The sequence below is a fragment of the Myodes glareolus genome, chromosome 21 (genome assembly GCF_982192425.1).
Source record: "Myodes glareolus chromosome 21, mMyoGla1.1, whole genome shotgun sequence".
NCBI lineage: Eukaryota > Metazoa > Chordata > Mammalia > Rodentia > Cricetidae > Myodes > Myodes glareolus.
In genome coordinates, this window is record NC_142046.1 from 50,214,162 (window position 1) to 50,226,292 (window position 12,131).

Sequence of the window (12,131 nt, forward strand, 5' to 3'; positions counted from 1 at the left end):
TGGCACCCCATCCTCAGCCTCCTCTGCCTTGGTGGTTAAAGATAATTTTCTGGAGAAATCCATTCTTCTCTCTCTGAGTTTGCTCCCTATGACATTTTTAAATCTTCTCCTGTCTCACCATGGATGTCTGGTGATGTTTTCCCCTGGTATGGGGTGGTAAGGTGAGACAGGGATGGGATACATTGATGCAAAAACCTGGTACTACCCATTATTTAGAAAGAAAATCAATGTCAAGATAATATAATAGTTTAAAGGGAGAGAGAAGGAACAGCACTAAGTTTTTAAAAGGGGAAAGAAGGAAAGAAAGAAAGAAAGAAAGAAAGAGAGAGAGAGAGAGAGAGGGAGGGAGGGAGGGAGGGAGGGAGGGAGGGAGGGAGGGAGGAAGGAAGGAAGAAAGAAAGAAAGAAAGAAAAAGAAAGAAAGAGAGAGAGAGAAAGAGAGAAAGAAAGAAAGGGATTGAATGTCTACCACTTTTTTTGTAGGTAGCAAAACTATCTTCAAGTCAGCACTAGGGGCAAATGTTTTCTTTTAAGCACCCCCCCAAGGCAGCCTATCCCTCATCTCTGTGTCTGTTCCTACTTCCTGGGGTGCTAGGTGATGCCTTATCCTATTCTGAGCATCCCGAGGGATGTTTGTGCTTGCCCATGACTGAAGGCGATGTCTATGGGCCCATTGCCACCAAAGGTATCCGGGAATCAAGAGGAGGCGGATATCCCTTCAGCCTGAACTTCTAAACTCTCTAAAAGCCACAGAGTACTTATTTATTTATTTGCAATTGTTCCATCTTTATCAAATGTTCAAGTTGACTTCCTGGTACAAGCTTGGCTTGTACTTGGGGAAACAATGCTCTACAGTGGGGAACATGCTAAAATGAGGACATGGATTTCAGAGGAATGTTTTGGGAAAGAACACCTTTTATAGAGACCCCAAAACTCCCACTACCTGCCAAAATATCCATCCCAAAAGGCCCTAGCTTTGCACAAAGCACAATTAAGCCTCCTTTCCCCCCTCTTGGTTTTTCAAGACAGGCTTTCTCTGTGTAACTTCAGAACCTGTCCTGGAACTTGCTCTGTAGACCAGGCTGGTCTTGAACTCACAGGCATCTGTCTGCCTCTGCCCCCCAAGTGCTGGGATTAAAAGTCTGCACCACTACCTCCTGGTTTTAAGTTGTAATTCTTGGTCCACACCAATGGATTTGAGTATCAATCTCAGTTGGTCAAGAGCAAAGTCAAATAAACAAATAAATGGGCTGAAAATATATATTTATATGATTCTAACTAAAATGTAGAATTTTCTTCAACTTTGAGTATCCAATACTACTAACTGTATCTAGGACTGTGTAAACAATTAAAAACACAGATCTTTTTTATATAACAGTGTTATTGTAGATGTCAGAGTATTGCTTATTCTCAGCCTTGTTTAGATACTTTGGTAATTCTTAAGACTTGCTATTTAGCATGTTTATATAAACATCCACCTAATATCATAAACTTAAAAATATTTTTATAAATATACATATATATCAATGTAGTTCCGTTTCTTTGGAATCCTGTGGTATTTTCCTTTTTGCATTTAAAAATAATATTCTAAGTGAGATATGTTTTACTGAACTTTGAAAGCAAGTTTGGGACAAAAAAACCTTGAAACTCTTATTCGGGCCATGTTTCTGTGAGAAAATGAACCGCTACGTGGGACCCCTTGACCTCCAGCAGTCAGGTCAAGTCTGGTTGTTGAGTGATTGTCACTAAAGGAAGCTGGAGAGTGGCAGGCACTATGAAGGGCTTTTAAATAATCATGAGGGTGTTAGAGCTTATTTCTTAAGTATTTTTTTTAAGTTCTGATTTTGGAAAGAAGAGTTGGCTCCAAGCCTTGATGCCTGCGAGCATCTCACTGACACCTAAGACTGTGCCCCGAGAAATCTTCCTCAACTCCATGAGCAAGGAAGTTGAGAGCATCGAGTTCTTCCCAGAGGAAATGATTTGATCATGTATAAAATAAAATATAAAATAAAGGAAAGAAAAAAATGGCCACTTTCTCCCTTCCTCTTAGGAAGACTGTAGGAACCAAATGGAGCGAAGGTTACAGGCTGTCACCAAATGTTTGCATTTTAGATACTCCTAAAGAAGCCAGGTAGGAGCCTGTTAGAGCCTCTGGCTCCTACATCAGTCCATTCGCTTGTGCAGTCAGCTGCCAACATAAGACCAGGCTGCTCTTCATCCTGGTAACCTGGTTCACATGCCAACCTGAATGTCTTAGCTTGCTGGCTCAGCCTGGCTCACCAGCTGTGACTGGCACGGACTCCAAGGGCACCAATGCTGAGGTTCACGGCTCCTGGGAACCTCTCCCCCACTGAGAGACGGGAAAGGGCAGGTGGAGTTCGGTGTGGACAATGTGTAGGCCATAGAGCCTTCATGCATCCTACATCTCTTAGGCCTTTGTCTTATCAGCTGTCAAAGAAGATGAGGAGATGGTAGACTGTACTGTTTCCTTAGTACTGTTTCTTACAGTGTAAGAAATCCTACCATACCACATAGCTTCGAATACCAAACAGATCTCTAATAAATACAGGTCACGCTTTCATTTGAGGGGCAGTGTTTTGAGACAATCACCACCAGCGCGAGAGAACTCACATGACATCAGTTGCGCCGGCCTGGCACGGAACGAGCACCAAGAAACTTCTGCAGCTAAATTCAAGTCAGGTCTCACAACTTAGCTCCTAACCATCACACCATCATATGCCTTTTAAAAAGCCCATATGAGCATCCAGAGTAATAACAGTTTTTCCTAGAATGATTAAATTTAGTCTTTTGAAGCATTCGAACTGTGTAAAGTCAGAAAGAGCAACTGAGCCAAGTTCAACAGCAGCGTTTTATAATGTTTACAGTTCAACGGCCTAGTCATGCCACACGCTGATGGCCTAGACGACTATGTTTTGCTTTGCTGTTTGGTGGGCTGTTTGCTTGTTTGTTTTGTAATAGCAGCATTTAAATGACAGAATTTGCTTTCAAGTGTCCATCAGAGATATTGCCCTAGCGCTGGATAGGACATGCCTTTGTGTGGAACAATTGGAAATGGGAAGGGATTTTTTTTTTTTAGGTCTCAGAAATGTCCTAAATATCCTGGCTACAAGCAAACTAATTATAAAGGGAATTAAAAACATAATATGTTATCTTGTGAATTAATGGTTCAGGGGAGAGAGAGCATGTTCAAATAAATTTATGTGGCAATATAAAATCAGCATTGAGTTCTTCCCTGGGATGCAGATGTTGTAGGGCTGTGATCTATGAAAGTTCAATGGGTAAGAAAAGACAGTTCAAATTTACTTTCCACATATCTTTCACCAGAACCAATCCTTTTTTGCATCTTGATAATATTAGGAAGCCACCGATGCCTCTTGAACCAGCCTGTCAGCTCTCTGAGTAAGTTTAGTTTGATTATATTGATTAGCTATATGCAGACATTTGGTTTCAATGGATCGTCTAGCTGATTTAATTACCTGACATTTCTCATCACAAGTCTGTCCATAGTCTAATGAAGTCATCTTTAGCTCTTTGAGTCTTAACTCTAAGTAAGAGATTGGGCTTCTCTGCTTTCCATAATGTATCCCATGGGACCTCTTCAAAGTCTCCTCTGGTGAGTGGGAGTGGGTGGGAAGGGGGAGTAGGGCAGACGCAGAGGAGCCAAAGTCAAGGTGATGAGATTTCACTGCCTCCGAGCAGAAACAGTGAGGTTTTCTGATCTCACACTACACACACACACACACACACACACACACACACACACACACACAACTAGATAATCACAGGATCTTCTTTACATTTAGGTAAGTCTATATTAAAATTATTTTTGTGTTTGTGTTCAAGTTTGAATAAATGGTACACAATAAGAAGTCCAGGACCATTGGTTCTAAATAAGAAATTAAGCTGAGTAAATAGAAAACAGTCTTAGTATCTCTTTTATTTATAGACGTCACCTTTATCTTAGTCTGGATCAGGGATGTTGCGGAGTTCCAGCACATTGACCATAAGGTCAAAGATAAAGATTCTACCCCATGTTGTTATAAACAGAATATCCTTCTTTATCTGATCATTAAATTAAGAACAAATATAATGTATTGCCTGGACACAATGGAACTCAGGAAATGGTTTGCTTGAGGCGTGGAACCCTCCAGCCTATGATCTGACCAGAGTGGCTGAGGCAGCAGAACCATTGACCATTTCTCTGTCTGAAAGAACTTTGTCCATTTACCACTTGTTCCAATACAGATACTTTCTATGAAAAAATATGGTGTATTAACCATCTCCCAAGTCCTGCAGCTGATTACTCAAGGGCCAACAGAAGCCGTAGCTGTGCTTTACTTGAGAAACCTCCTCCCTTACAAGTTGAGTTGGGGACTAGAGAGATGGTTCAGAGGTAAAGGCACAGGCTGCTCTTCCAGAGGACCTGGGTTTAATCCCCATCACCTTCATGGTGGCTCACAATTGTCAAGAATAATAAAAACCCAGAGACTGATATAGGGATTAAAGCTGAAGATGAGAGAAGCAGACCAATAAGCCACTAGAGAGACCTTATTACCCCTACCGAAGCTCAGACTGAAGGGGAAATTCTCAGACTGCCTAGACTGCACTGTGTCTCCCCAAACCGCAGGCTCCATACTCCAGTGCTTGTCCCCTCCCCTTTATATTCCTCCCTCCGCCCAGCCATACTGCTTCTGTCTCTATCTAGTGTTAGGATTAAAGATGTGTGACTCCCAAACACTGGGATTAAAGGTGTGAGCCACCACCACCTGGATCTGTTTTTGGATCGATCTTATGTAGTCCAGCATAGCCTGAACTCACAGATATCCTTCTGTCTCTGTCTCCCGAGTCCTGGGATTAAAGGTGTGTGCCACCACTGCCTGGCCTCTAGTGGCTTAGCTTTGCACTATGATCTTCAGACAAGCGTCTTTATTAAGATACAAATAAAATATCACTACACACAACTGTCTGGAACTCCAGTTGCCCCTGCGCCGATGCCCTAGTCTGACCTCCATAGTCACCAGGTATGCACCATGTGGCAAAACACTCGTCCATTTAAAGTAACACACTAAATAAATCTAAGGAAAAAAGCTAAGTTGAGATGAAGTTTGTAAGGGACAAAGGTGACAGATCATCTGCTTTGCCACACAGCTCCAGAGCTGGACCTGAGGACAATGAGTTATTAACCCATAAGAATGTCCTGGCCTCCCAAAGCTTTTCCAAGAAGACAATGTAAAAGATGTCGTACAGGGTTTTGAAGGCCTAAGATATCAAAAACTGCAGTGACCCCAACAGACCAGGTTATAGAAACTTGTTTTGTGATTTTCTTATTCAGAGTAACCATGGGGAAGCCATTCTTCCTATGCTCCCACAGTCCCCTATTCTCATCACAAGGCTGCCTGGGAAGGCTGTCCTCAGGTGATATAATCTGATGTGTCCATTCCTTTCTTTGTCTTTATTCTTCCCTTATACAATCCATTCTCTTTACAACCTCCCTCCCTCCCTTCTTCCCAGTCACCCTCCCACCTCCTCCCCCAGATCTGCTGCTTCCCTTCCCCAGCTCCCTTCAGAAAAGAGTCGGTTTCCTAATTATATTAACTGAACATGGCATAACAAGATGCAGTAACGCTAGGCACAAACCCTCCCATCAAGGCTGGACGAGGCACCCGTAGGAGGAAAAGGGTTCTCCATGAGCAGGCAAGACTGCCAGAGACACCCCACTCCCAATGTTAGGAGTCCCACAAAAACCCCAAACTAAACAACCACAGCGTGTATGCAGAGGGCCTAGCGCAGATCCATTAGACCCCAAGACTGCTGCTTCAGTCTCTGCGAGCCCCTGTGAACCCTGCTTAGATGGTTTCATGGGCCATGTTCTCTTGGTGGACTTTACCCACTCTTGCTCCTACAATCCTTCCTCTCCCTCTTCTGTGTCTTCGGGGTACCCCAAGCTCCGCCTAGTGTTTGGCTGTGGGTCTCTGTGTCTGCTCTCATCAGCTGATGGGGGCAGCTGATGACTATTGGGCAACACGGCTCTCTATGAGAATAGCAGAATATCATTAAGAAGCATTTCATTGACTTCTTAGGGGGAGTCGGTACGGTTGGTTCTACCCTAGATGTCTGAGCCGACCAGTTTCCAATTCTTAGCCATCTGGGGAATATCAGGCATGGGGTCCCTTGCGTGGCTTGGGGCTCACATTAAACCAGTCATTGGTTGACCACTCCCATAAGCTCTGTGCCATCATGGTCCAAGAATATCTTGCAGGCAGGACAGACTGTGGGCCAAAGGTGCTGTGGCTGGGTTGGTGTCCCAGACCCACCACTGAGTACCTTGCCTGGTTACAGAAGCTGGTTGGTTCAGGCTCCATATTTTCCATTACTAGGAATCCACTCTAGGGTCACCCTAATAGGTTCCAAGAAATTTCCACTGCACTAGGTGCCCGCATCATCTTGGCACTCTTTGCTTCTACTCTCAGTTCTGCTGGTGGGAAGGGGCTCTTATCCTCACTCTCGCTCTGCAAAGTCAGGGCCCTCCAATCCTTCACCCTGCTGTGGCCTCTCAACTCTAGCCCCAGCCTTATCTTTGCTTGAGAGCAGAAAACCCCACTCAGCAAGGAGGCAGCCAAATCTAGCTTGCCCGAGGACCCTGGGTTCCTTGTGGAGCCTTTGTTTCTGCTTTGCTATTAGCAGACAGGAGAAATGATGAGAATATACAGCTTAATCCCAGGAGCTATTTCTAAATAAATCAAATAAAAGAGCTGCAGGTCTTATAGAGAACTTATTAAGTTTTATTGGCATGAACTAAGATTTAAACAGATGAAAAGATTTTCTCTGTGTTCTTGGATGGGAAATCTTTTAAAATGGAAAATTAACCATTTTAAAAGGTTAATTTCCTTTAATTCATATAAACACACATATAATACAGTTTTGATTAGGATTCTGACAGGGGTGTAAAAAAAAACCCAAAACCTCATAATTAGATAAATATTCACATGGAAGAACAAATGTACAAAAATAGCCAAAGAAATTATGAAAATGAGAAGACAGTTACTCAGAAAGAGCAGATTAGAAGTTTGATGTCTCTGTAATTTAGATGAGTATGTAGGTATGTGTCATTACTTCCTGTATGACTATGATCTTTGTGAAGCATAAAATGCTCCACGATTTACGGAAAGCTAAGAGTGCATTTGAGTTAGAACCACAGAAAAGCTACAAATTAGAAACCTTAAATAAAGCTGGGCAGTGGTGGCACACCCCTTAATCCCAGCACTTGGGAGGCAGAGGCAGGCACATCTCAGAGAGTTCCAGGCCAACCTGGTCTACAGTAAATTCCAGGACAGCCAGGGCTACAAAGAGAAATCCTGTCTCAAAAAAAAAAAAACCAAAAAAATGCAAAAACAAAAACAATAACACAAAAAAAGAAACCCTAAATAAAAATGTCTGAGCCAAATGGTTCAGAAAGCAAAGGTACTTGTCACACTTGTGTAAACCTGATAGCCTGAGTTCTCAAGAGTTGTCATCTGAACACCACACATATGTCTGGCTTCACAAACGTGCAACACACACACACAAACACACACTAATCATCGTCATAATGATAATCATACTAAATAAAGATCAGATTTTAAAAACAGTTGCGTTTCTCTCACACATACAATAAGTCTGAACATAGAGCACTGAAGGCTTGCATGTTGGCCTTGACACCAGCAGGACCCCGGGCTCTTCGTCTCTTTCACATCTAAGATCCCTGTTCATGGTGTCCCATGTCAAGACTAGGTCACAGCAGTGGCTTTCATTGAGTGGCATCCCCTGAAACCGGCTCATTGATTTCTGACCCATCTACTGCAGCATTCGGTCCCAAGTACGCACTTACGAGTAAGGACAGCCGAGACTACCTTCATTCAGCATGCACATGCTGTTGAATGTTGTGAGCTCTGCTCTGGCACTGAGGTGTTCTGTGGGATCCTCTAGCACTACAGGAAAGAAGGTCCAGGGCTCAGGGAAGAGCTTAGTGAAGATGTTCGGTATAAACAAGGACATTCACTATAGTTCTTTACTGTAGGGTTTCTCACAATGTTACATGTGACAAAACTTTCCCAGGATGCCTAGAGGGGGAGGAAAGGAAAAACCTTCATAGTCTCATGTCCAGAAAAGACAAGTTAGTTTTGCTGAAAATAAAACCCAGAAAGCTAGCTTCTTATGACTTTTAGCAGAGACATGGCAAGGGCTACAAACTGGAACACTAGCACTGAGCCTACGGGGCCATTCGCATTCAGACCACCACACTGTCCTAGGTCAAGTACAAATAATCCAGTAGAATCTGGTTTTTAATTTATGAATGGTTAGATACAATTTTTTCAACTCATATTTAAGATGCTTTTGTTTTGTTTTGTTTTTGACAAATTGGAAAGTCTGTCTACACTGGGCTGCATTTGCATGAGTATCTGTGGGCCAGGGCAGGGCAGGCAGCAGCTTCTCTAGGCTGTCTTCACCCTGCCCTCTATCTCTGTTCCCATGCACAGCCTTGCAGATGTCTGATCAGTACCCGCAGGCACAGGAGCCTGCAAAGAGACTTCAGTAGCCAATACATTGCTTACAAAGCTATAGCTGCTTGGTACTATAGGCTATGTATTTCTTACCCAAAATGATTAAGACCAGAAATGTTCTAGATTTGGGTGTCTTCTTCTTCTTCTTCTTCTTCTTCTTCTTCTTCTTCTTCTTCTTCTTCTTCTTCTTCTTCTTCTTCTTCTTCGAGTTTTCTGAAAGTGTAATAAGACATCTTAAGGATGGGACCCAATCTTAAACATGAAATTTATTTATATTCCCCATAACTTTATACACAAAGCCTGGAGATGATCTCATACAAGATTTTTATCAGGCCTGTGTTTTGACTGAGACTCATCATTTAAATCAAGTGTGAAAATTTCCGTTTATGGCATTAAATCAGAACTCAAAAAGTTTTGGCTCTTTAAGTGTTTTCAGTTTCAGTTTCAGATTCTTTTAGATAACTTGTCCTGTGGGCCTGTTGTGTGCATAGGTCGGTAGAACAACACTGTGGTGATGTGGTGTACTATAGAGCATGCTTTTAGCCGTCCCACACCAGAAAACCAAATTCCAAAACTAGATTCTGTTGGGTTGCTTGTATCTGACCTAGGACAGTGTGTGGTCTGAATGAGAATGGCCCCATAGGCTCCTGTATTTGAATGTTTGGTTCCCAGCTGGTGAAGTATTTAAGGGGTAGGAAGTGTGGCCCTGTTGGAGGAGTGTTACTGGGAGTAAGTTTTGAAGTTTCAAAATCCAAATCCAATATCAGGTTCTCTCTCTCTCTCTCTCTCTCTCTCTCTCTCTCTCTCTCTCTCTCTCTCTCTCTTTCCCTCCCTCCCTCCCTCCCTTCCTCTCTCCTGCTTGTGAACTTAAGCTTGGCTTCTGCTCCAGGACCATGCCTGCCTGACTTCTGCCATGCTTCCCACCATGATGGTCAGGGATTCACCCTCTGAAACTGTAAGCAAATTTCAAATTAAGTGATTTCTTCTCTAAGTAGTTTTGGGCATGGTATTTCTTCACAGCAATGGAAGAGTAACTGAGATAGACAGAAGCAAACAGGCCAGCTTCAGTTTTGGAAAAATTTGCCTGGATTTTTTCCATAGCCAGCCAGAGGAGACTTAGTGTTTAGCTAAGAAGTCATCCCAAACTGTGTGCCACCCCCCCGGCCACACAGTCCTTTACGGTGGCAGTCATCACGACAGCAGCGTTCTGAATTATGGGTATACTATCTATGGAGGTGCTCACAATTTTCCTCTCATTTTTTTCCAGTACAATAAAGTCTACAAGAGCCTGAAGGAGTTGGCTCAAAATGGAGAGAATTTCTGCAAGCAGATCACATCCGTCCTTCAGCAAAGGTACAAAACGTGCACTTGCGACAAGCAGTCCTTCCTCTGCGGTTGCAGCTAGCGACGTGTCTGGAGGGACGATTAGAAGCTGTGTCGCTTTCCAGAGCACAGTGTTAGATTTGGTGCTGGAGAAATTGGGTTGAATCATGAGCCTGCTCCGTCGCCCATTTATCACCTGGCACCGCAAAGATCAGGAAACCACACAGAGGAGCGCTGCCTAGGAAGACCCAGGCAAGCCTCTTATCCTCAGACTAAGTTTAACGCACTCCCAGGGGCCAACCCTGACATCTGATGTATACGCCCATTATTGTACTTTTTACACTGGCCTCCATTATTCATTTATGTTTTCTCTTGTGCTACAAAGACAGGGGCTGTGTCTCACCCATTGTATGATAAGAGCTTCTTAGAGCCAAGTCTTCGATCTCTTTGGTCATTTTCTAGAGAATGGATGGATGGGTGGATGGATGGATGGATGGGTGGGTGGGTGGATGGATGGATGGGTGGGTGGGTGGGTGGATGGATGGATGGATGGAAGGGTGGGTGGGTGGGTGGATGGATGGATGGATGGATGGATGGATGGATGGATGGATGGACAGACGGATGGGTGGATGAGAAGCCACCATTTTTAATGTTAGTATCTTCTCTAAATACCAAGTGTGACTGTAAGCTGCCCATGGCGCTAAAGTGAGCACAGTTAACTCAGGCGATAAAGGACAAGGAGTGTACTGCTTAAAATGAAAGAATCAGAGGAAAACGTTGGCTTATAAGGGGGCATTTAGGCTTTGACTCTACGGTAGCTATCTCTATAGTAAATATTCTAAAGCTACTTTTTCAAGAGAGGCTGTTCTGTTTTAAAGGGAAACAGCTTCAACTTTAAAATTCTGTGGAGCTGGCAATGGAGCTCTGTGATGGAGAGTTTGTGCAGCAGGTGTGAGACCACGGTTCAATCCCCGGAGCACCACGCACACACGCACACTTTCTATATGTGTCATACAGAAAACAGATCATGAGTTAAGAGCATCCCTCATTAGCAAATCAATACCAAAAGAGCCCATTAGTTTTATCAGAACAATGAATGACTGGGAGAGGTCTGAAGACATTTTTATGAAGAAAAACGTGAGTTTGTCAAATGGAATAAAAAAGAAAATAAAAGTTTAAGTGAGATATATTTCCATTCTAATAGCCAAGCTGCTTTGATTTTCCAAGAGAGAATGGGAGGCGGGGTGATCTAAGACAATGTTTCTTCTATGAGAAATGATTTTTATTAGTCTCAAAGGAAATCGTTTTTAAATAAGATCAGCTAACTATTCTATAAATCCAACTCTTTGCTTAGATAAAAGTCTCTTCTCCCTGAAAAGCAGGAAGAATTATATACTGGTTAACCATACAGATGACTGAGATAGCGGTCAACTGGTCTTAATTATTTAGTGTCCAAGAATTCAGAATTAGTGCCAGATAGACAGTCATGAAGCCGGGAGGCATAGGATGAAATGGGTCACAACTACAGGAGACTCCAGGGTGAACTCACAGGACTCGAGAAGCCTCCGCCTCACCACTCTCTTCTGTTCTAGATGTTCACCCACTGCTTCACTTTCTGCTGCAGTCAGAGCCCTGGCTTCCTCCTTGTGTTTCCCTCTGAGTCCCTTCCCAGGACCACCACCTGCCCTCTCAATGTGTGAAAACCGCTGTCTCCACATTCTCAAGGGGCAACCGTGGAACCCCTGGGCAGTAGGGATATCTCTCTTCATGGTTTTACTTCCTGATGGACCAGGTTTAGGATCTGAATATCTATTGGATGTTGTAGGCCAAAACTGCAACACCTGTCTGAGTCAAAAACTGCATAGCATAAATGCGAAGAATGGCTATAAATGCTTTAGTAAGATCCCGACCTCGAATCATGCTGAAAGGCCACGTGACAGACATTTTGTAAAGCTAACCTGGAACAGCCAAATTATTTCCCTCAACCAAGATGCCACTGCTGGGGTACTTGATATTGATTGGCTCCTGATAATTGTTCCTTTGAAGTGACCCCTCCTACTTAAGATGCCAGATCCATGGGTAGGCTCAACTGTCCAGTTATGCAGCTAGCCTGAGGGATACATATCCAGAGAACCATTTCTAGTGGACATACGTACTTTATTAATGTATGGATGTTTCCTCATGGTGTACTTTTAGTTCACATTCTTGAGTCAGTTAGCAAAGATAGATGCTGTATCATAGCCCTGGA

The 12,131-nt window shown here is 43.3% G+C and overlaps 1 protein-coding gene across 1 annotated transcript in view; it reads left to right on the plus strand.

Annotated features, from left to right (window-relative positions):
- Positions 1 to 12,131, plus strand: part of Nostrin (nitric oxide synthase trafficking) — a 54,154-nt gene that overhangs the window by 1,226 nt on the left and 40,797 nt on the right. The window contains exon 2 of the mRNA XM_048425945.3: positions 9,828 to 9,913. Within this exon, the coding sequence (XP_048281902.3) occupies positions 9,828 to 9,913 (86 nt within the window). The remainder of the gene's footprint in view (positions 1 to 9,827; positions 9,914 to 12,131) is intronic.